The following is a 22,981-nucleotide window of genomic DNA, read 5'->3' as shown; positions in this document are numbered from 1 at the left end:
AAAACACTTGGGGCTGTATAATGTCTTTTTTAAGATAGATTTTTCAGATAATCTAGTTCCAAAACATCTGCAAATACTTTAAATTCCATATAGAAACTAATCAGCCAATGTAGACCCCTGATCAACCAGTGTAACATCCTATCTGTGTGAAGCTCCATTTGAAAAGCCGCGAGCTGTATTCTAACCTGGCTTCAGTTTGTGATTGTTTGAGAGAGGTAGTGTATATTCTGCAATCTGGCCTGTTCTCATAGGAAGAAGCTCTGATTGTGAGATGATTTGACTTCACACAGGATTTCCCATCCGTTAGTAGAGAGGCATGACTACTGTTGGCTTACCAACAGGGTTGTATCAAATATTTCTACTCTATTGCAGTTATCTTATAATTTCTTTGGAGGAAAAAGGAGAGGGAAATCATTGTTAAAACTTCGATTGTGATGCATGCAGTCAACGAAGTTAGCAACAAAATTTTATAAAACAGAGTACCTTTTTAATAGTATGGTGAAACTGTGTTTACTCAGACATTTTAAAATATTTAGTCTATACAAAAAACATCAAATACTGTGAACATCTAAGTTAAAACAAAATACTATTCCCGTAATTACAATTCTGAATTCTTCCTCTATCATAATGGAGTCTCTTGTTTTTCCAGGCTCAGGTACCTCTCTTCACACAGTAAAGGCAGCTATGGGAAATTAAACCGGTTGGTGTGCAAGCTTTATTTTAAAAATGCCACAGCAGTTTATATGGCAGGAGAATATAAAATGTCCTTGTCTCATGTAAAACATTTTTGAGCAGGTACAATTCAAGCTAATTTGATATTTAAAAACAACTGCATGATCCCTGCTTTCTTTGTCTGGATAGCTGCCACATGCTGTACAATTAATTTTCAGAATATAACTTGTTTCTTATCCCTTTGCCCCAATTCCCAAAACACACAAACCTAATCAACTAAAATGAATAGCTTCTGCTTGTAAACTCTCAGTACTAACCAAGGAAAAGATCATTACGAGCAGATGCTGCTAGCAGAAATGTGTAAAATTTAACAATCATCTTCATGTGGGTAAGTGAAGGGCACACGCCTCTGCTAGAATTCCACTACACACCCCATGGGGACCAAGGACTTTGCTAGCTGTAGAGCATTCTCTCCTCATTCCATGGCCACCTATAGCTACTCCTTCATGAGCATACTGGGAATGGAGAAGCTGGGGTCCAAGTGCCCTGTGCCCTTATCACCTCAATGTATAAGCAAGGATGCTCTCAATATAGTACGTCTAACAGAGAGAGCGGCAATCTACGCACTTGCAGCTACCACTGCCAAAATGTAGGATCAGACCACACGCTAATAGCTTTCACCAAAACCAAGTATTATTTATCAACCACTTTGACACTGGGCTTTAAAAATATTAAGTTTATATTTTCCATGTAACAGGGACTCATGTTAATAGCAAAAATATACTCTAGTCAGTTTCACAGTGAAAAAAATCCATTCTGGAGCCATAATTTTTCTCTAGGATTTAAACCCTTAAACCACAATGCAAAAGCACTATTTAAGGTTTCCAGAATATAGCTGATTTCAAATGAGTGGGCTAACCCCTGTTGCTAGTAGTTAGTTATGTATTTATTACAGAAGCTCAATGAAGCTAACATGAGTGCTTTACTACTATACCAAAAGTGTCAAATACTGACCACTTTTGTGATCCATAAGTAAACAGCCTAGGTGGTTGAATTAAATGTGCATTAAGAATGTGACTGGGTAGGGAACCAGCACTGTTAGGATGCAACAGTTTTCCCTGATAACATTTCACATTCTGAAAGTGTCCATCTAGCATTAATCCTACATATGAAAATATGTAGCTGTACACCGTAGGTAATGCATGTGTTGAAACTGCCCTCGTGTGAAGTGACAAACTCAATGTTGAAGGCTGAACCTTGCTGAGGAAATTACTTTGAGGAATAACTACGGAGTGGAGGTAGCATCACGCTGGTCCTGTTGTTTTCTTATTTGTGACTGAAACAAAAGACAGTCCATTACTTGTTCATATATGTGGCTAGTTAAAAAGAAATATCAAAGAAAATAAAAATTGGGCAGATAGACAAAATACTAGCTGCTGATTTTTAAGCAAGTTAGATTTATAACACATTGCCCTGCCTTCCTGACTCTCACCTGATCACCCAATGTATGCTGTTTGTGTGGTCCTGTATTATCTACAGTCTAGGTAAAAAATTCCCTTGGTGCACTGGCTATTTCTCTTCCTGTGTTCTGTACAAGATTAGGAACACAAAAGGCACTCAAGACAACAGTACTGTAGAATATGCACATTCAAAATGCTGAACCAGTTTTGTGTGTGTGTCTCTTAATGCAATGCTTATAAACTGTAGATCAAGTCTAGTTAGTCTCCTCTGTTGGGGATTTACAGACATGCAGGGGAATTCCAACAAACAAGATCCTGGGACAAACCTAATGCCCTTCCCATATGGCAGATGCACTTTTAAAGGAACTATGCTGTATATATGCTTTAGTATCTTCTTATTAATCATGTTTATTACAACAGTGCCTAGGGACCAACCAAGAATAGTGAGCCACATTGTACCAGGCACTGCACAAAACATAGTAGACACACCCTGCACTAAAGAGTTTACAGTCTAACTAGGCTAGACACAAAGGATAGTAGTAAGGGGCTGAACGTGTAAGCGGAGAGATCAATGTGGTGGTGACAAATGTCATGTAATGTACTTACCATTATGGAATGTATACAGGGGTGAAAGTAAAATTGAACTCTTACCGGTACAGGGGCTGGCTTTTCTCCCCTGCCCCGGAAGGGGTCAGGATGGGGATCAGCGTCGCCCAGCCAGCCCATCTGTCCTGCCTGGCCCGCGCTGCTTGGGGCTCAGCAGTGATTTAAAGGGCCCAGGGCTCTGGCTGCTGATGCATTAGTGGTGGCCAGCGCCCCAGGCCCTTTTAAACTACCGGCCCCAGGGCAGCTGCTCCTTTTGCTGCCACCCCCACCCATTGGCAGCCTGTGGGGGCAAAAGGGGCAAGAGCATTAAAGCACTGCCCTGGCAGCGCTTTAAAGAAGGTCCTTTGCCGTGGCAGCACTTTAAAGTCAGCTGTACTGGTGGGCACTTTTTATCAGTACACTATACTGCCTTACTTTCCCCCTGAATGTATACCTCATAAAAAGCAGTCTTATTCACTTTATAGGCCTCACAAAGTATATATGTATAGGTTTCATAATGTGTTATACATGTAGTGGAATAGATCCCAAGCATGCAGTTCTCACTGAAGTCAATAGAAGTTGCATGCTAATCTTCGAAGGTTCAGACTGGCTCACTGAAATTTTAACTTAGTGGGACCAAAACTTTCTCAATTTGTTCACAGCATTGCCAACCCTAGCCAGTCAAAAATGATCATGAGTTGGGTCCCTAAAATCATCAATTAAATATATAGGAATTTGGGTTCTTTTTATGTTCCTTCTAATTTTTCAAGCTTTTCTTTGCTACCATGATGGCTAGAAAGTTGCTTTTCCCCCTCATGAAAACAGATTTTCACATAACAACATGATGTCAGGTGTTTAAGAAAAACACCAAGAATCATGAGATTAATGATAAAACCATAAGAGTTGCCAACACTCTGTTGGAGATTGCTGTTTAATGTATTTTATATACGCAAGCAGAGCCCTTTTGCTTAGTGTACATTTGGATGGTGTATACACATTAGGAAGGAGAATTCCTCATTGTGCAGAGAATCTCAGACCAACTCCACAATGATATTTCTGTAGCACTGGAAATAAATCCATCATTTAAGAATTAAAAAAAAAAATATCTAGGATGACAACTTGGTCTATGGTAGTTCAAAATGGTGAAGACTATATAGTTTCAACAAGGGCATGGCAATGCAATCATACCTTGCATTAATGCATTGTTTGGTAAATACATCTATCTGTTATACATGTACATATAGGAAAGAGCCAACAAATGCTTGTCTGAATTATTTTTTTTTTTTGGTGTGCTAAATCCTAGGGACTAGCCTTCTGCCCACACTGCCATTTAACACACTATTTCCTTACCAATTTCCATCGCAGTATCTTAATCCACTCATCGGCTTCTATGCCAGTCTTTGCACACAGGTAATATGTCCTTAGTGGGAATACTAAACTGTAAAGACAACATAATCCATTTGAACAATCAGTATTTCCTCCCATAGCCTTGCTTCTTCCCACATTGGCACTGACCATTTTTGTTCAGACTTCAGCTGTTGGAGTGATGCTGCATTTGTGTGGCTAATGTCTCAGGTCCTGCCTACAGTCCGGTTTAAGCTGTTTAGCCAGAACTATTTTTTAATTCAGCTCTTGATAGTGAGAGTCTTGTGCCTAGCTAGTATAGACAAATGAATTGTGTTTTGCAGAATTGTGCTGGGGTTGGCTTTAGCACACACCACAAAAATAACCATGTTTAAATTCACTGGTAGTGGTCTCACCTCACTATGAGTTATACCTACTTACCCTGGGGCTGAATTCAGTTTTCTGAGTGGAAGTGGGAATCAGTAATGAATGAGCCCCAGAGCCCAAGCAAGAGTTCTATCTCCAGCATTGACTCTTTCAGAGCTATGTGGAACTGATCAAGAGAGCTGGTTGAGATACATGGATAAAATAAAGAGTGGGAGAGACTGTATAATGCTCACCCATTATCATCAGGTGTCTGTCAGGAGTGACTGGCAATAACAAATCAATGTTTCTTGAGTATATTAGGGCTTTCAGAAAAGCTTGGCAAAAGAATTAAGAGTTCATTTGGACTGCAACTTACCAGAAACAGTTGACTCGTTCCTGTGAGTAATCAAATTGCACTGCTGAGCATTCTGTTAAGTCTAATGCCCGGATTGGCTCTGTGGACTTGAAAATAACATATTTTTAAAATGAGAGTGTATGAAACTGGAAGAAAGACAGTAGCTGACCTCACTCCCAAGGCTTCGCTTTCTTTCCATGCGCTAACAGTGACAAGGAGCCAGATTCTGCTCTCAGTTATGTTGGAGTAGTAAATGCAAAGTAACTACATTGACACCAGTGGAGTCTATCCAAATTTACAGCGATATATCTAAGAGCAGAATTTGGCTGAATAAAAAAAGCAGGAAAATATCTTTAAATTTAGAGTTGGGCTGATGACAGCATGGTACTGCTAGCTGGAAGATAACAGATTAAGGGCAGATTTACAAGGATATGATATAGCTGATGAATGACTCTGCTACCAAAATAGCGAGGCTTTTCATATGGCTTTCCACTAAAGTGGGACTTCTGGTGAAGAGGGTGTGTTGGTGGCTATATATCCCATGATGGCAGGAAAAAGGTTATCCAAGCTCTTACATCTGAGGCAAAGTAATGTAAAACAGAGCAACAGAGCGTAAATGCTTGGGAAGGAATGCCAAAAGGGGAAAAAAGGCATTGTGTAACTCAGAATAATGGGGTGAAACTGAGGAAAGGAAAATAAACCTGAATATCAGGAAAAATATCCCAATAATAATTCAGTTTGGTTGTGGAACAGCATCCTCCCATGAAAGTTCCACTGTGGTGTTCAGTGATCACTCAGTGATTAAGGGCTTGTAAAAGATCTGCTTTAGTCTGTGTCTGGTTCCAACTGGCTGTGCATAAGAACACGAACTTCACAGCCTGCTGCCCAGACTTTCTCTGTCTCTCTCTCAGAAACTCAGCCCTTGAAGGCACAGTCCCCAATATCACAGATCGCTTCTGTCATTTAAATTAGATTGAATAAAGCAATTTAAAATATACTGTAAAGAACAGCTTTGTATTGAGTTATGACCAAGATATTAAATACCTACTAGGTTATAATATTAATAATTATTCTCTAAAGTCAATGACAAAACTACTGTTGACGTCACTGGGAGCAGGATCAACCTGTCATCACCTGGCATGCGATGGCTAAAAATATGCATGAATTCCACAAGTGGAACCATGGCATCTGGGAAAAACATGAGGTCAGGGGAGCATGGCACTGCAGGGATTTAAATACTGGAACTGATGTCTATTGGACTCAGCCTGAGAAATGCTAGGGCACCTACAGCTCCCACTGAATTCCAAAGGATTTGAATGCTCTTGGGATCAGGCCCTACCTGAGAACTGATCATTTTAAACCAGGTCAAATTACAGTTTGCTACTCACCATCTGGTCTTTGAAATATTTAAGTTCATTCCTATGCAATGTAAACCACCTCATTTTCCAATTCTGAGAAATCAAGAAAGAAAGCAAATGGTTTGAGAATTTTAAAACAAAGTAAAAAAATACAGCAATCAAAATCAAACAACCTTTTCCTTGAAACCATTTTGTTTCTTATAGATGAGAGGTTCTGTTATAATCAGAAGAACACTTTCCTTTAACAGGAAGTGTCCTATGCTAAACTAGACTGGCATCCAAAAAGATAATATAGAGAATTATATAAAATAAAATAGGAATTAGATGCATTAAAATGAAGACCTTACCATGAAAGGCCTAAGATTGGTTATAAGATTAATCACTACCATACACTTTTTACCTAAGGATTACAAAGTTCTTTACAAAGAAGAATAAGTTTTATCACCATTGTACAGATGGGAAAATTGAGGTTCAGAGAGATTAGATGACTTGCCCCTGACCCTTGCCTGAAAAGGCATAGTATCTGCCTCTCAGATCAAAGTTCCTAGGGAAGCCCAGACCTTGAGACTTCAAGTCACAGGTTGCGTTGTTCTGATAGATGTTAGGGTCCAGATTGGTATATTAAGGGACCTGCTATTGTGAGGTTCTCTGAACAGCCTCAAGGTTGGAAGCTGAGGGCACTCAGCACCTTGCATAATAGGACTGAAGTCATGAGATACAGAGGATCAGACTGACAGAGAGCTTTTAAAAAATCAATGAAACAAATGTGTATATATTACAGCATTTAATGTCAAACCAATTAAATGGATCTTTGTGCAACTGACTGACAGAAAGAGATCAAAGACATAAGAACAGCCATACTGGGTCAGACCAATGGTCCATCTACCTCAGTATCCTGTCTCTGACAATGGCCTGTGCCAGATGCTTCAACAGGAGGGATCAGAACAGGGCGATTTATCAAGTGATCCATTCCTCATCATCCAACCCAAGCTTCTAGCAGTCAGAGGCTTAGGGACACCCAGAGGATGGGGTTGCATCTCTGACCATCTTGGCTAGGGACCTATCCTCCTAATTCTTTTTTCACCCCAGTTATACTTTTGGCCTTCACAACATCCCCTGGCAATGAGTTCCAAAGTTTGATGGTTCATTGTGTGAAGAAGTACTTCCTTATGTTTGTTTTAAACTGTGGCCGGGGGGGCTCTATGTTTTTTGCCATCCCAAGTACAGCAGTCAGGCAGCCTTCAGCGGCGTTTCTGCGGGAGGTCCGCCAGTCACACAGATTCGGCGGCCAGTCCCACACCTTTGGCATACCCACCGCTGAACTGCTGCCAAAGCCACAGGACCAGTAAACCTCCTGCAGAAACACCACCAAAGGCTGCCTGCTGCCTGACTGCCACCCTCACAGCCACCGGCACGCCGCCCCCTGTGGCTTGCCACCCCACGCACGCGCTTGCTGCGCTGGAGCCTGGAGCTGCCCCTGACCGTGGCCTATTAATTTCATTGTGTTACCCCTGGTTTCTGTGTTATGTGAAGGTAGATAACACATCCTATTCATTGTCTCCACACCATTCCTGATTTTACTGACCAATATCATACCCCCGCCCCCAGTCATCTCTTTTCCAAACTGAACAATCCCAATCTTTTTAATCTCTCCTCATATGGAAACTCTTCCATCTCCCTTATCATTTTTGTTGCCCTTCACTGTACTTTTTCCAGTTCTAACATATCTTTTTTGAGCTGGTATGTCCAGAACTGCATGCAGTGTTCAAGGTCTGGGCTTACCATGGCTTTATATAGTGGCATTATGATATTTTCGGTCTTTTTATCTATTTCTTTCCTAATAGTTCCTAACATTCTATTAGCTTTTTTGATTGCCACTGTACATTGAACAGATGTTTTCAGAGAACTATCCACAATGAAGCCAACATCTCTATCTTGAGTGATAGCTAATTTAGACTTCATCATTTTGTATGTATAGTAGGGATAATGTTTTCCAATGTGCATTACTTTGCGCTTACCAATACTGAATTTCATCTGCCATTTTCTTGCCCACTCATCCAGTTTTGTGAGATCCCTTTGTAGCTCTTCAGAGTCTGCTTAACTATCCTGAGTAATTTTGTATCATCTGCAAACTTTCCCACCTCACTATTTACCCTCTTTTTCCAGATCATTTATGAATATGTTGAACAGCACTGGTCCCAGTACAGATCCTTGATGGATCCTGCTCTTTACCTCTCTCCGTTGTGAAAACCGTTTATTCCTAGCCTTCTTTTAACCTGTTTGTAGCAGGGTGATGACCCACTCCAGCCCTGACAGGGTTGGAACCAGCTGAGAGGGCTGGCAGGCCCGGAGAACAGACCAGGCTGAGTGGGGAAACAGCCGCAGCTGTGGCCACGCCCCAAATGGACTCAGCTGGCCCTATAAAGGGACTGCTGGGCTGAAGCAGTCTCATTCTCTCTCTGCCTTTAGAGGGAGAATGGCCTGGCTGCTAGGGAGCGTACCAGGATATCTAAGGCGGAGCAGGGCTGGGGGAAGGCAAGAGGAGCTGGGCAACTCTGGCCTGGAAACCCCCCAGGCTGCAGGCCTAGGGTAAGGCTAACTGGGTACTGGAGTTGCAAAGGGGCAGCCCATGGGTAGGCAGAGGCAGCCGGTCCACACCCCCTTGCCTGTGATGAGTGGCTGATACACTGCAGTCTGCCCCAGGGAACGAGGGCTAAGTGATGACTGGCATTAGCCAAGACTGAGGCGAGGTGTGGATAGTGGGTTGGGGGTTCCCCAGGGAGGGGAGATCCAGATTGGTGGGGTACTGCCAGGAGGCAGCACCCTAGTTAAAGGGGCACCAGGGTCCAGGGAGGGACATGGGGGCCAGAGGACAGGTGGATCACTGGCCTGCAGAGGGCGCTCCGGAGCTGGAATGAGCTAATTCCTGGAAGTCACTAGCAGGAGGCGCCGCAGGGGTGAGTCCATTCCTCTACACTGTTACTGAGCCATGAAAGGACCTTTCCTCTTATCCCATGACTACTTAGTTTGCTTAAAAGCCTTTGGTGAGGGACCTTGTCAAAGGTTTTCTGAAAGTCCAAGTACACTATATCCATTGGATCACACTTGTACAAATGTTTGTTGACCCCCCTCAGAGAAATCTAATAGATTGGTGAGGCATGATTTCCCTTTACAAAAGCCAGGCTGACTCTTCCCCAACATATCACATTCATCTATGTGTTGCTAATTCTGTTCTTTACTATTGTTTCAACCAATTTGCCTGATACTGAAGTAAGGCTTACTGGCCTGTAACTGTCAAGATGGTTTCTGGAGTCTTTTTAAAAAAATTGTTGTCACATTAGTTATACGCCAATCATCAGGTACAGAGGCTGAGTTAAGCAATACATACCACTGTTAGTAGTTCTGCAATTTCATACACGAGTTCCTTCAGAACTCTTGGGTGAATACCACCTGGTTCTGGAGACTTATCACTGTTTAATTTATAAATGTGTTCAAAAAAACTCCTCTATTTACACTTCTATCTGGGACAGTTCCTCAGATTTGTCTTGTAAAAAAAAAAATGGCTCAGGTGTAGAAATCTCCCACACATCCTCTTTAGTGAAGACCAATGCAAAGAATTCATTTAGCTTCTCCACAACAGCCTTGTCTTTTTTGAGTGCTCTTTTAGCACCTCAATTGTCCAGTGGCCCCACCAACTGTTTGGCAGGCATCCTGCTCTTGATGTACTTAAAACAAAATTTGCTGTAAATTTTTGTGTCATTTGCTAGCTGCTCTTCATATTCTTTTTTGGCTGGCCTAATTATACTTTTACACTTCACTCGTCAGAGTTTGTTTCTATTTTTCTTGGTAATGATTTATTTCTCATTTCACTGGATATAGCATCTCTGTGGTTTAATATCCTAAGTTAAACCTGGGCTTTTCTCTTCCTCCTCAACTTTCATTTCTTTCTAGAGGCATGGGATGGAAGCGAGGAGTATGAAAGCTCTGAAGTTTTTCTTACCTTTACTATTTTGCCTTGTTTTACCAAGTAACCTTCTTTTGTACCGAGCTGCAAAGAAGCAAGGAAAGGGATCAAAATTAAAGGCTCAGCTGTGTTTATATTCTGTTCCTTTTTATTATGAGCAAAACAAAATCAAACTATAGCTCATTCTCCTCCAGATATACCTCCCACAACCACTCATTTTATACTTATCCTTGTGCAGCTTCTGTACTGTCCCCACAGTGTGGACCAAATTCCCCCCAAAGTCATTCCACTGACTTCAAAGGAGTGGTAATCTCTCACACCACGGTAGGCTAGAATCACAGAGTTCTCCAAGTATGTAATGACCCACATTCAGTAAAATGTACACAGCAATTAAGTCATTTTACTTCATTTACCTAGATGCCACTTGTCATAATACTCAAGTACTGTAATAGATCTTACCAGCCAATGGGGTTATCCATTTAAACTGTTCTGTAAACACTTAAAAAAAACAAAAAACAAAAAACGAAGAACTGGGACATATTTTAATTTGCTTTGCTTAAGTACTCTCTATACGTGACAAAAGCCCTTCCAACTAAAGATGAGCAGAGAACAAACAGAACATTATGAAACACAAAAGCACGTGCTAGGGAATTTTTGGTCCAGTTAGGCAAAAACACTTGTTTGACTACAGTTGGAATGTTGGATGCACAATTTTGGTCTTGATTTTTAAAAATGATTAATGATTTGGGTGCTTAAACTTCTTGGGTGCGCCCCTTGAAACTTCAAGAAAGGCCTGACTTTTCATCATCTTCACCAGACACATCTGGAAATCACTGAATCATAGACGTCCAGAACTGGGAGGGACCTTAGTAGGTCATCTACTCCAGTCCCCTGCACTCAAGGCAGGACTAAGTAATAACTAGACCATTCCTGACAGGTATTTGTCTAACCTGTTCTTAAAAATCTCCAGTGACAGAGATTCCACAACCTCCCTAGGCAATTTGTTCCAGTGCTTAATTACCCTGACAGTTAGGAAGTTTTTCCTAATGTCCAACCTAAACCTCCCTTGCTGCAATTTAAGCCCATTGCTTCTTGTCCTATCCTCAGAGGTTAACAAGAACAATTTTTCATCCTCCTCCTTGTAACAACCTTTTATGTAGTGAAAACTGTTTTCATGTCCCCTCTGTCTTCTCTTTTCCAGTCTAAACAAACCCATTTTTTTCAATATCATCATAGATCATGTTTTTCTAGTTCTTTCATCATTTTTGTTACTCTCCTCTAGACTTTTTCCAATTTGTCCACATCTTTCCCAAAACGTGGTGCCCAGAACTGGAAACAATACTGCAGTTGAGGCAGTATCAGCGTGGAATAGAGTGGAAGAATTATTTTACGTGTCTTGCTTACAACACTTCTGCTGATACATCCCAGAATGATATTTGCTTTTTTTGCAACAGTGTTACACTGTTGACTCATATTTACCTTGTGATCCATTATGACCGCCAGATCCCTTTCTTTAGTGCTCCTTCCTAGGAGTCATTTCCCATTTTGTATGTGTGCAACGGATTGTTCCAGCCTAAGTGGAGTACTTTGTATTTGTCCTTATTGAATTTCATCCTATTTACTTCAGACCTTTTCTCCAGTTTGTCCTGATCATTTTGAATTTTAATCCTATCCTCCAAACCACTTGCAAACCCTCCCAGCTTTGTATCGCCCGCAGACTTTATAAGTGTATTCTCTATCTATGCCATTATCTGAATCGTTTATGAAGATACTGAACAGAACTGGACCTAGGACCCATCCCTGCAAGACCCCACCCAATACGCCTTTCTCGGTTAACTGTGAACCACTGATAACTCCTCTGGCCACGTCTATATTTACAGCACTGTAGCGGCACAGCTATACTGATACAGCTGTGCCACTGCACCACGTCTGGTGAAGACACTCTATGCTGATGGGGGAGAACTCGCCCGTCAGTATAATAAAACACCTCCATGAGCAGCAGAAGTTATGTCACCGGGAAAAGCTCTCCCACTGACAGCTCTGTGCTCATGAGCATTTATGTCAGTGTAATTTATGTCACTCGAGTGGTTTTTTCACATCACTGAGTGACATAAGTTTACAACCTATGTTGGCATATGTAGACATAGCTTCCCTGGGAATGGTTTTCCAACCAGTTATCCACCCACCTTACAGTAGCTCCATCTAGGCTACATTTTCCAAGTTTGTTTATGAGAGGGTCATGCAAGACAATGTCAAAAGATTTAGTGAAGTCAAGATCTACCACTTCTCCTATCAACAAGGCTTGTTGTTCTGTCAAAGAAAGCTATTAGGTTGGTTTGACATGATTTGTTATTGACAAATCCATGCTGACTGTTACTTATCACCTTATTATTTTCTAGATGTTTGCAAATTGATTGCCTGATTATTTGCTCCTTTTGTCTTTCTGGATACTGAAGTTAAACTGACTGGTCTGTAATTCCCTGGGTTATCCTTATTCCCCTTTTTATAGATGGGTGCTATATTTGCCCTCTTCCAGTTCCCTGGAATCTCTCCCATTTTCCATGAGTTTTGAAAGGTAATCACTAATGGCTCAGATATCTCCTCAGTCAGCTCCTTGAGTATTCTAGGATTAATCATTAAATTATTCTGGCTGTGATTTTTTTTTTTTTTTGTAAAAACTAACTAGTTTAAAAACTTTTTAAAGTTAATATTCTAAAGGGATAGCGGTGGAGGTCTTTGGTTCTTCAATAATCAAAAATAATTTTAGTTCATATGGAAAGATTTGCATATGACAGCTCTCAAGATTTTCTAATGCTCAGCATTGCTGATCTCCTGAGGAGAATGGTGGAAAGGTTCTTACTCATCACATGACTGTACTGGTAGGATTATTTTCTTGGCTATAACCATTTTAAAAGGGTGGCTCATCAGTGCATGCTCCAGGGCTCTCTTGGCTAGCTGTTACACCCAGACCCTTAATAACAGAAAAGTAACTTACTGAAGGCGCATTCGGGACAAGATCATTTTCAGTTTTTCCTGTCTGCATTGCAGTGTGAACCCGGACAGACTCATAAATAGAAGGTTCTTCCACTTTCCGGGGATACGGATGTTTCAGTACAATTAGAGTGCCTGAATAAAAGAGTACTAGTGAGTGACCTGGCAAGGTGGGTAATACAAAATGATTGTCCCAGCTGTCTGTGTGTGTGATTTTAAGACATATTTCCCTTTTAAATCTAAGAATGCACAAGAGCCATAAACAATATCCCATGGAGTTCTGGAGCACTCCTGTGTTCTCAGGTTCCTAAGACAAGAGTAGGATTTTGGCCACACACAGGTCAGAGACAATCAGATGTTATGTCATAAATGACAAATTATTGATGAAATAAGGCAAATCATTTTCAAAGTGCACTGCCTAAATAACTGAACTGTACATCAGGTTTTCCACAGGGGACAAGAATCCTTCCCCACAAACTGCAGAGCGGCTATGGGCAATGGCTAATGGATCAGGTAGTGGCAGTTCCACCTGACTAGAGTGGACCTTTCACCCTTGACTCTACCTTGCCCTGCTCCCAAGAAACCTTGGACCTCTGTTTCACTGTGCATGTGGAGTCAGGATTTCCTGTATGGGTTACCCAAATCCTGCCCCTCTGCTGCCTCTGAAAATTTCTGCTCTCCTGTGCATGCCCAACTGCACCTCTTCTCTTCTATTCCTTCAAGCAGGTGCTACAGTTATGTCTACAATATAGAGCTGATGCCAGCATAGCTATGTTCATACAGCCATACCAACATACCCCCCTCATATAGCTGGAGCGCCAACAGAAGGAGGAGTTTTGCTGGTTTAGAAACACCCCCTCCCCAAATTACATAAGCTAAGAAGCCCTTTTTTCTTGGCATAGCTGAATCTACACGGGTTTTGTCAGTACAGCTTTTATAGTAGGTGGGTTGTTTTTTTTCCAGACCCCTGACTGACATAGCTATATGTTTTAAGTGCAGACCAGGCCTGACTTTCTGAATCTGCCTTCACGTAAACCTCCTCCCTAATGTGACATGAGTGGAAAAGCCAAGAAGGCAGTGCCACAGAACTTTCACACCTGCATGAGGCAATAGAAATATGTTTTCTTTGTTCCCTTGAGAGCTGTAGTTTGAATCTGCTTTTGCTCAGGGAATCATCAGTTATTATTAGGATACTTGGCTTAGACACACAGCATATGGCTTTCGTGATTATCAAGCACCTAATCTGTGTTTCACAATTGGAAGCCACTTCTTGCCTCACATAAATCTCTGCCATGGATAAACATCATTCTCATTAGAACTACATATCTATGCCCAGTATCCTTGAGTTTTCATAGTTGTATATAAATACATTGTGCCTTTTCTAAGCATCCAAACACAGAGTATTGGATATAATGACCCAAAGTTTTTAAGTCTAGTGCAAAGATGGAGAGATGTTCACTTCAGTCTTTTATGCACAATTAAGAGAGGGGCCAGAATGGTCCAGTAGATGGGGCCCACGATCAGGCACCAGGAGTCTTTAATTATCTGCCTGGCTGTGTCCCAGACCAACTGTGTGACATTGGTCAAATCACTTCATCTCCCTAGGCTTTCATTTTCCCATCTGCAATAATAAAGCTGGGAATAATAAATCTGACACACCTTTGATAATTAATCTATGGATGAAAAGTGCTTTCTACTGTAAATGCTTCATGTTTGCTACTAGAGAAGATTTACAAATTCTATTTTTATAGAACTTCTTCAGTAAATACAATCTTGGCTGTAGAATGCATGAGGTAGTACCTAAAAGACAGCGTGTTTTTTGTTTTTTTTAAACACTCATTTTCTATTTGTGAAAGAGAAACAAACTACATGAAAATGACCTTTTGAGGCCTTCCCTCCATTTAGCATGTTAAAATATCTGTTATTTAATTTCCATGATTGATTGAAACTTGACTAGTTATGTCCTCTTGAGCTTGTGATCATCGGCTCTCACAAGCTAAGCAATGTTAAGACTAATAAAGACTTGGATTGGAGATCCACAAGGAAAACCCAGAGTGCTGCAGGAAGAGGTACTGCTGTCAGCTGAACCAGTGACTTGGATAGGGTACTGAGGGACACTGCTGCTATCTAAGGCCCCAATCCTGCAGACACTTATGCACATGCTTAAGGTCTGGGGGGACAGGAGTCACTCAGTGTTTAAGATACTTTCAAGAGATCTCTTTATTCTGTGTCCAGTTCCAGCTGGCTGGGCATAACAACAAGAGCTTCACAGCATCCAGACTATCTAGTAAGCTCAGCCCTTAAAGACACAGTCCCCAATGCCAAAAGATCCCATCTACACTAGAAAAGGTTTAGTGGTATACCTATATAGGCAAAGCCTCCTAACATAGCTGCATCTTATTCTGGCAACAGAGTACTTTACCATAGGTTGTACCAGTTTCCAAGCAAAACAAGCTGTACCAGCAAAAGCCCTTTTTTTGCTAGTATAACTGTGTCTATTTTGGTGGCACAAATATTGTGTACAAAAATTAAACCCTGGCCTAACAATACTAAACTGGTAATGTTTATAAGAATAGACCTGGCCTAATTTTATGCACTGCAGTTGACCCCATTTAAATCAACAGGTTTATTTTGTATATAAAGTTAACCATATAATTAAATCTTTGCAGGATCAAGGCTTAAGAGAGCCATCCTAAGAGGTACAGTAGCAGCCCTGAGCAGTTGCGATCAGCTGATGGGGTCTGTGTTTGTGGGTGTGATGTTAAAGAAAGGGGTTTTAAGGCTGTTGTCTTTGCAGTATTCTGACTCGGCACAGTCTGTCCACTTGCAAAGTGCTAAAGTAAAACAAAAAAAACCAGGAAACCAGTGATGAAACAAAAATAAATCCCTTCCAGCTGGTAAGTAGTTGGCTCATGTTTAGTTTTTCTTGGCTTTTTCCTTTCCTTTCCACGCAGAGAAATTCCTTTCTGGGTAATTTTTAAGCCACACTCCAAGCTTCTCACACAGACTCAGCTCACATAATTAATTAAACCCCCTCACCAAGTAGCTGATCTGGTAGTTAATAAGGCTACAGGCATCCCAGATAGAACCTGTCACCTTCCCTCAAAGTAATGAAAAGACTAAGATACAGCAGGGTCCACGATTGATGAATCAAACATGCCTCTATTTGTCTGAGCTTACTCCAGTAGGCTATAGAACCCCTATATCTAAAGAAGTTGCTGAGCTCAGCCAAAGGGACCAGTAACCTTTGGTAATAAGAGAAAGAGCTACCATTCTCTTCTCTTACTCTTTGAGTAGGTGGCTGCTATGTAAATGTAAGACAATAATAATACATTTCGAATTTTTATCTATCTATATATCTCAAAGCACTTCATAAAGGTGAGTAAGCATTATTATCCCCATTGTACAGATAGGGAAACTGAAGCACCATCATACACTGAATCAATATAAAGTCAGGAAGAGAAACCGGATTCCTTCCCAGTTTAGTAATCTGGTGAGTCACACTACCTTATTAAAACAAGAACATATTATTCTGTTGTTGGTCAGTTTATTCCAGTTAACACTATGACTTGGTAAAAATGTTGTAACATTTAACTTGGTTTTTGGGTAGAAGCAACACCTTTTCTGAAACAAGCTATTAATATTCTTGCTCATTATGATACTGCTTGGTAAGAGGATGTTTTATGCAAGTGTCATCAAGTATGTTATCCGCATGTCATTCAGACTAACCTTCATGGAGCTCTGATTAAACAGCGGAGAGTTTGTTTGCAGCAAAACACTAGCAAAAGAGATATCTAAAATTAGATTGGTGCTTCAGATCCAACCTTCCTCACTACCCATATGCATTTTCTGATACTACAAAAGCTCACAAGCCTAGTTGAAAAAGGAGATCAAAGAGACAACACAAAATAAACTTTCAAAATGATTAATAATGTATTCAATTGTGCAGATGAGTTATATTTTGCAAGGGGGGTGGGGGAAAAAGAATATTTGAAGTAAATAGCTGACATCTGATCATAGAAACAGGGAAGCATTCAAATGTGATATGCTTAACTTGAACTATGTGGTGTAGGTCAAGGGTCATAGTCAGTTTAATTCTCCCTAGCTCTATGGAAAATTTCTTTTGCATTTAATAAGGATGGAACCAAGAGGCCTCTATTAGCAATTACTCGAAATAAGCCTATAGAACTGAACAGAGAATGATATCCTGTGTATTAAGTTCCATAGACAATTATATACTTACTGCAGAATTCCATACACTAGTTTAAACAGTCTATAAAAATATTATCTTCTATTAATTTCTGTAGGATTTTTCCATAAGGAATATTTATGTAGAGTCATTCATTAAATACACAAGAAATAGAAATGTCCAGTTTAATCCATAGCAAGACATTTTTGCAGCGTGGTTTTAGTTTTTGGGGGGCAGAGAGGGTGGGGGGGATTAGTATATACTTCTGCTTTCCAATTAATAGGGATAGTGTGAAAACTAACAGAACAGGAAAATATCAGTATGTGACTGTATTCTTGGAAATTTAATCTGATTAAAGCCACAATTTGGTTTTCATGTCTGGTTAATGATTCAAAGCTTACACATAGTTTTAAAAAACATTAGCTGAGAACTCGTAAGAAAAAAAAACAAATAGAAAAAAAATAACCTTTTGGCTACGTTAGTTTGGCAAGAAGACAGAAATATGACAGTATATTGCTTCTACCCTTGTTACTGAAGTGAACTTTTATAACAGTCAGTTGTGTATTCAAGGAACTGCCTTACAGCAAATACTAGCCTGAGTCACACTTTTGTTTGTTTTAATTTTTTGCATTATCTGAAGTAAGGGAAGAAGTACGCACATTGGAACTCTGAAGTACAATCAGCATTAACGTGTATAGATATTTGCAATGACTAACAAAGCTAACTAGCCCTACTTTGGTCTATAGAATCCTAATGCTTAGGTCCCAATCCAGCACAAAAGTACCCCTGCACCCATATGCATCACTTCACAGGATCTCAGGGTAGGGTTGCCAGGCGCTGATTTCTAGACCCTAGTGGCTCCAGTCAGCACTGCTGACCGAACCGTTAAAAGTCCAGTTGGCAGTGCAGAGGGGGCCTGGGCTAAGGCATGCTCCCTACCTGCCCTGGCTCTGCATGGCTCCTGGAAGCGGCCACCAGGTCCTTGCGGCCCTTAGGTACAGGGGTGGCCAGGGAGGCTCCATGCGCTGCCCTCACGCCAGTGCCAGCTCTGCAGCTCCAATTGACCGGGAACCATGACCAATGGGAGCTGCAGGGGTGTCACCTGCAGGTGCAAGGGTAGCCCATGGAGCTTCCCTGGCCACCCATGCACCGTGGGGCCGCTGGGATCTATCTGCTGCTTACTGGGAGCCATGGGTAAGTGCCGCCAGGACCCCAGTTCCCGAACCCTCTCCCACACCCAGCCCTCTGCCCCATCCCAGAGTCCCCTCCCACACCCAAACTCCCTCGCAAACCCTTCAGCCCCAGCTCAGAGCCCCCTCATTCACCTCCTCCCACACTCCAAACCCCTTGTCCCCAGCCCAGAGCCCCCTCCTGCATCCCAAACCTCTCATCCCTATCCCCATCCCAGAGCCTGCATCGCTAGCTGGAGTCGTCACCCACCCCTGTACTCTAACCCCCTGCCCTAGCCAGGAAACCCTCTTCCTCACCCTTAACCCCTCATTTCTGGCCCCACCCAGAGCCCGTACCCCAAACCCTATCTCAGGGCCTTATGCAACTTTTCATCCACAGATCTCCAAGCGCTTTACAAAGGTTGGGTTCGTAGTCTCCTCATCTGACAGATAGGTAACTGAGGCCCAGAGCACCTAAATGACTTGGCTAAGGTTTCACAGAAATACAGTAATGGAGTGGGAGGAGAAATAAACTCTCTTGACTCAGTGCGATGCCCTAATCACTTGAACTACACTAAAAAACACATAGTATTTAAAAGTGAGCACAAAACAATCATTAGTGTTGTAGACAAGTTACTAGAACTGGTCAAAAAATGAGTATGATAAAATATTTCATGTTTCCATTCTAAATGGGTTGAAATTTTAACCCATTTTTTATTTAAAAACATATTTTCCACATCTTTTTGCAAAATGTTTGTCTAAAACATCAAAAAAGGTGTTTTTTTTCATTTAGTGATTTTATTTTTTTTAATAAATGAAAAAACATTTTCATTTACTGAAAACCTGAGTTTTGGTAAATGGAAATTTTTTAATTAAAAAGACTTTTTAATGAAAATTTCTGATAATGACAATTGATCACAAAAGTTTGCATTTTCAGAAGTTGTCTATTTTTAAATAAACTTTTTGTTGAAAAAATGTTGACCAGCTCCACTACGTTGTTATACTCTCCTTTCCCAGTAACACGGAACTTAGGCTTGAGACCCATGAGCTTGTCTGAATTTTTTTCCTGCACCTCTGCAACCTTTCAGAACCCCTACTAACTGTAATTTTAAATGTAGCAAAATGAAAATTGGATGGGGGAGCCTTTAGAGATGATTTCTATTTCTCTGTTGGTGATAGTATGTTCTTGTGAAGTCCTTTGTTTATAAACCAGCCAGAGAATAAAATAATTCAGGTTCCTTGTTTATTCCGTGATGTGTCTGAGCTGCCAGTTTTACCATATAACATTCCATGCCACTATTTAAAAAAACAAAAACAAAAACATTGATTATACAATTACTGTCCACTAGTGCTTGAGACAAACTTCTCACGTTATCTATCACTGAGTGAGAGCATGGACTGGGAGCCAGAACCAGATTCTGTTCCCAGTTCTGCCACTAATATGTTTTCTGACCTTGGGCCAGATATTTTACCTCTTTTGACCGAATGACATTTACCTTCTTATGGATAACAGCTAAGTATTATAATTCTTTTAAAAGGCTGTGCTTGAACAGACAACTTATTGCTCCTGCTCCATTAAATTAGCCGTTACCCCATAGGCAGCTATTATTATTAATCATGTTTATTACGGTAGTGCTCGAGGGGTTTGACATCAGGATGTGAAATCACCACTAGTGTTCTCTCTTCCTGTATATTGCTGCATATAGGAAAGTAAAGTGGAAAGGGAACAAGCTTGCTGGCGAGATACTTTAATACCCATTTCCAGCCTGTAGCTCTGTCTGATTTAGACAGATGAGAGGGGTTTCACAGAGCTAGCAGAATCTCATTAGGGGGCCATAAGCAAACTGCCATGCACATCATTCATCATGCACATCATGCACATCATGCGATCTAGCTTGCAGAGATCATATAGCACCAAATCCTTACTTACTAATGGATGTCACACATGGAGTGAAGGAAGGAAAAATCATAATTTTCTACATGTCATCTGAAATATTGGAAAGGTTAAACTTGCTGATATATTTCTGACTTCAGATAAGAATCTTCTCATAGCCCAAAATGGATATTTAGATTGAAACATTTTTATCTTATACTTTAAACCACAACAGTTCTACAAACTAGGACTTTGAAGCATGGTTCATAGTGTAGTTGCATTCTGAAAATAAACCTTTTTAACCATGTGGTTGGATTAATACTTATGTCCCAAATACACAGAAGTGCTTGAATGCATATTTATTGATGTATATGCCATCGCAGCAATTGCACCTGCAGATAGATTCCTAAATGACTATCTGATCATTTGCGTGTACAAATACCACTACTGCACATACAAATTATTTGCACATTTTTTGCACGCACAAACTATTAGCAGTTTTCTGCCTTACAAATGTTCATTAGTTCTAGCAATTTCCACTGTGGAGGTAGGTAAGTCTTAACGTTATTTTAGAGATAAGAAAACCACAACAAGAAAGACTGGCCGAAGGCCCCAGAAGCAACAGTGCCAAATCTAGGATTAGAACTGTGCATAATGAGCACAGGTATTTCACTGGTAAACATCATGTGACCACGCTCTGTTCTCAATCAGGTCTGTTCTCAGTAACACTAGAATAAATCGAAACTAATTCTATTGACTACACGGCTGAGAGCAACTTCTATAGTTCTGTGCCCCATCAAACTGCTCTAACCTGTTTCAGGCACCAGCTGACTCTAATAGATATAAAGTTCTACCACAAGGCTCCCCAAAACAACTACTGTTCCCTCCTTCATCCAGAGTGGATCCAAGCAAAGGCCTCTGCCTCAGGGATTGGAGACAAGATCCTGTTACTGGCTCTACCCTGACACCAAAATGGGCTTGTGTCCCAGGCTGGTAAAATCACAACCTGCTTACTTTAGTTTGTGTTTAGATTAAGCAGAAGGCATCCCTAACCTAAACCTCTGGTACGTTTATCATTGGCACACACAAAATAATATCTGAAGAGGTACATCTGGGCAGGTTTTGAGTAAAAATGTCTGTCTGGTGTAAATAGGAAGTGGATTCACTAAAACTATCTTCACACGCACACATATGACACACATTGTTTACCTGTCTCGCTTCCAATTAAAGGCTGGTTTGCAAAATGCATGACTAACTCCTTCAAGCTGGGAAATTCATTAAAGCCAAACTTGAATGAAGACCCCATGTGCTCCACATGGAAATGTTTCACAGAATCTTTTGCTCTAAAAGGAAAAAGAAAATTGTCCATATATGTAAAGTTTGAAAATTTCAGAAATGTCACTGGAGGAAAATATAAACACTTATTGCTTTGTGCTTACAAAGCACCAACCACGTTTAGATTTTGGAGCTTTATGAACATTGGGACTGATTTCTTCAAAGATACAGCATGTTCAGTGCTCCCATTCACTCCAGTAGGAGTTGTACGTGCATGGCGCCTCTGAAAGCCAGGCCTATTAATTAAGAGTTGCAACACCACTATGAGGTAGGGTAAGTATTATCACTATTTTACAGATGGGGTAATGAAAGCACAGAAAGTTAAATGACTTGTCCAAGGTCACATTGGGAGTCAATGACCGACTCAAGACTAGAACCCAAGAGTCCTTTCTCCTAGCCTCCTGCTGTATCCATCAGGATACCTGTCCAGTTAGCAGCAATATAGACGCTCCCCGACTTTACGCAAGCATTCCGTTCCAGAACGCCTTGTGTAACTCAAATTTTGCGTAAGTTGGAAACGTATACCCGACAATTATGTGCAAAAAACCCTCCTATTTCTAGCTTACGGAACTTTTACCGTAAGTGCGGATTTGCGTAAATTGGGTTTGTGGAACCCCGGGTGGGAGGGGGTGTCTGTACTGCTAATTATTAAAATATAATCTCTCCGTTCAGTGTACACATTTTATTATTGGATAACATTTTCAAAATTAGGCACTTTTAAAGATGGCCTGATTTTTTTTTTTAAGAAATCTCCCTAATCTCACTTTACGTTACAGGTGCTCAGTACCTTTTCAAAATCAGGCCTCCTTTAAAAGTGCCTAAAGTGTAAGTGTCTAAATATATATTTAGAGCTTAATTTTAGGCATCCGGGTTTGAGAATTTTTGGCCTACTATTTATACTATCACCAACAAAGGCTCCAATCAAGATAGGGGGTCCCTTGTGGTAGGCACTGAAATTCACACAGGAATTTTATCAGTACAATGCCGTTCAGGAGAACTTGTTGATATACAAAGAGCTATACAAGTCCTGACATCCTTGCTGGATGTTATTCATCCATAAGGCAGTGAAGCAATTCATATAAGAGGCACTGGAGCAGGCATTTCTTTTCTGTTAAAGTGGATCCTGTTAACAATAGCAGTAAGGTAGTCCAGAGAATCTTTAAAAGAAAAGGTTAGGAAAAAACAAGAAACAAATATAGTGGCGAAAGGGAAGAGGTTATGAACTCCCATTATTTTCTCATCATTTAGTAGCAACTACTTTTTACAATGGATGCTTACAATCCCTGATACATTTTAATGGGTTTTATTAATTATATTTAA

General features: G+C 40.7%; 1 protein-coding gene across 1 annotated transcript in view; it reads right to left on the bottom strand.

Moving 5' to 3' along the window:
• Positions 1–90: 90 nt before the first annotated feature.
• DAPP1 (dual adaptor of phosphotyrosine and 3-phosphoinositides 1) overlaps positions 91–22,981 on the bottom strand; it is a 59,093-nt gene continuing 36,202 nt past the window's right edge. The window contains exons 3-9 of the mRNA XM_030564435.1: positions 21,536–21,669; positions 13,100–13,230; positions 10,141–10,188; positions 6,171–6,233; positions 4,804–4,889; positions 4,068–4,155; positions 91–2,008 (exon numbers count right to left, since the gene is read on the bottom strand). Coding sequence (XP_030420295.1) covers positions 1,958–2,008; positions 4,068–4,155; positions 4,804–4,889; positions 6,171–6,233; positions 10,141–10,188; positions 13,100–13,230; positions 21,536–21,669 — 601 coding nt within the window. The 3' untranslated portion in view covers positions 91–1,957. The remainder of the gene's footprint in view (positions 2,009–4,067; positions 4,156–4,803; positions 4,890–6,170; positions 6,234–10,140; positions 10,189–13,099; positions 13,231–21,535; positions 21,670–22,981) is intronic.

Source organism: Gopherus evgoodei, chromosome 5, assembly GCF_007399415.2.
Source record: "Gopherus evgoodei ecotype Sinaloan lineage chromosome 5, rGopEvg1_v1.p, whole genome shotgun sequence".
Classification (NCBI taxonomy): Eukaryota; Metazoa; Chordata; order Testudines; family Testudinidae; genus Gopherus; species Gopherus evgoodei.
This window is presented reverse-complemented; position numbering and strand designations above follow the sequence as displayed.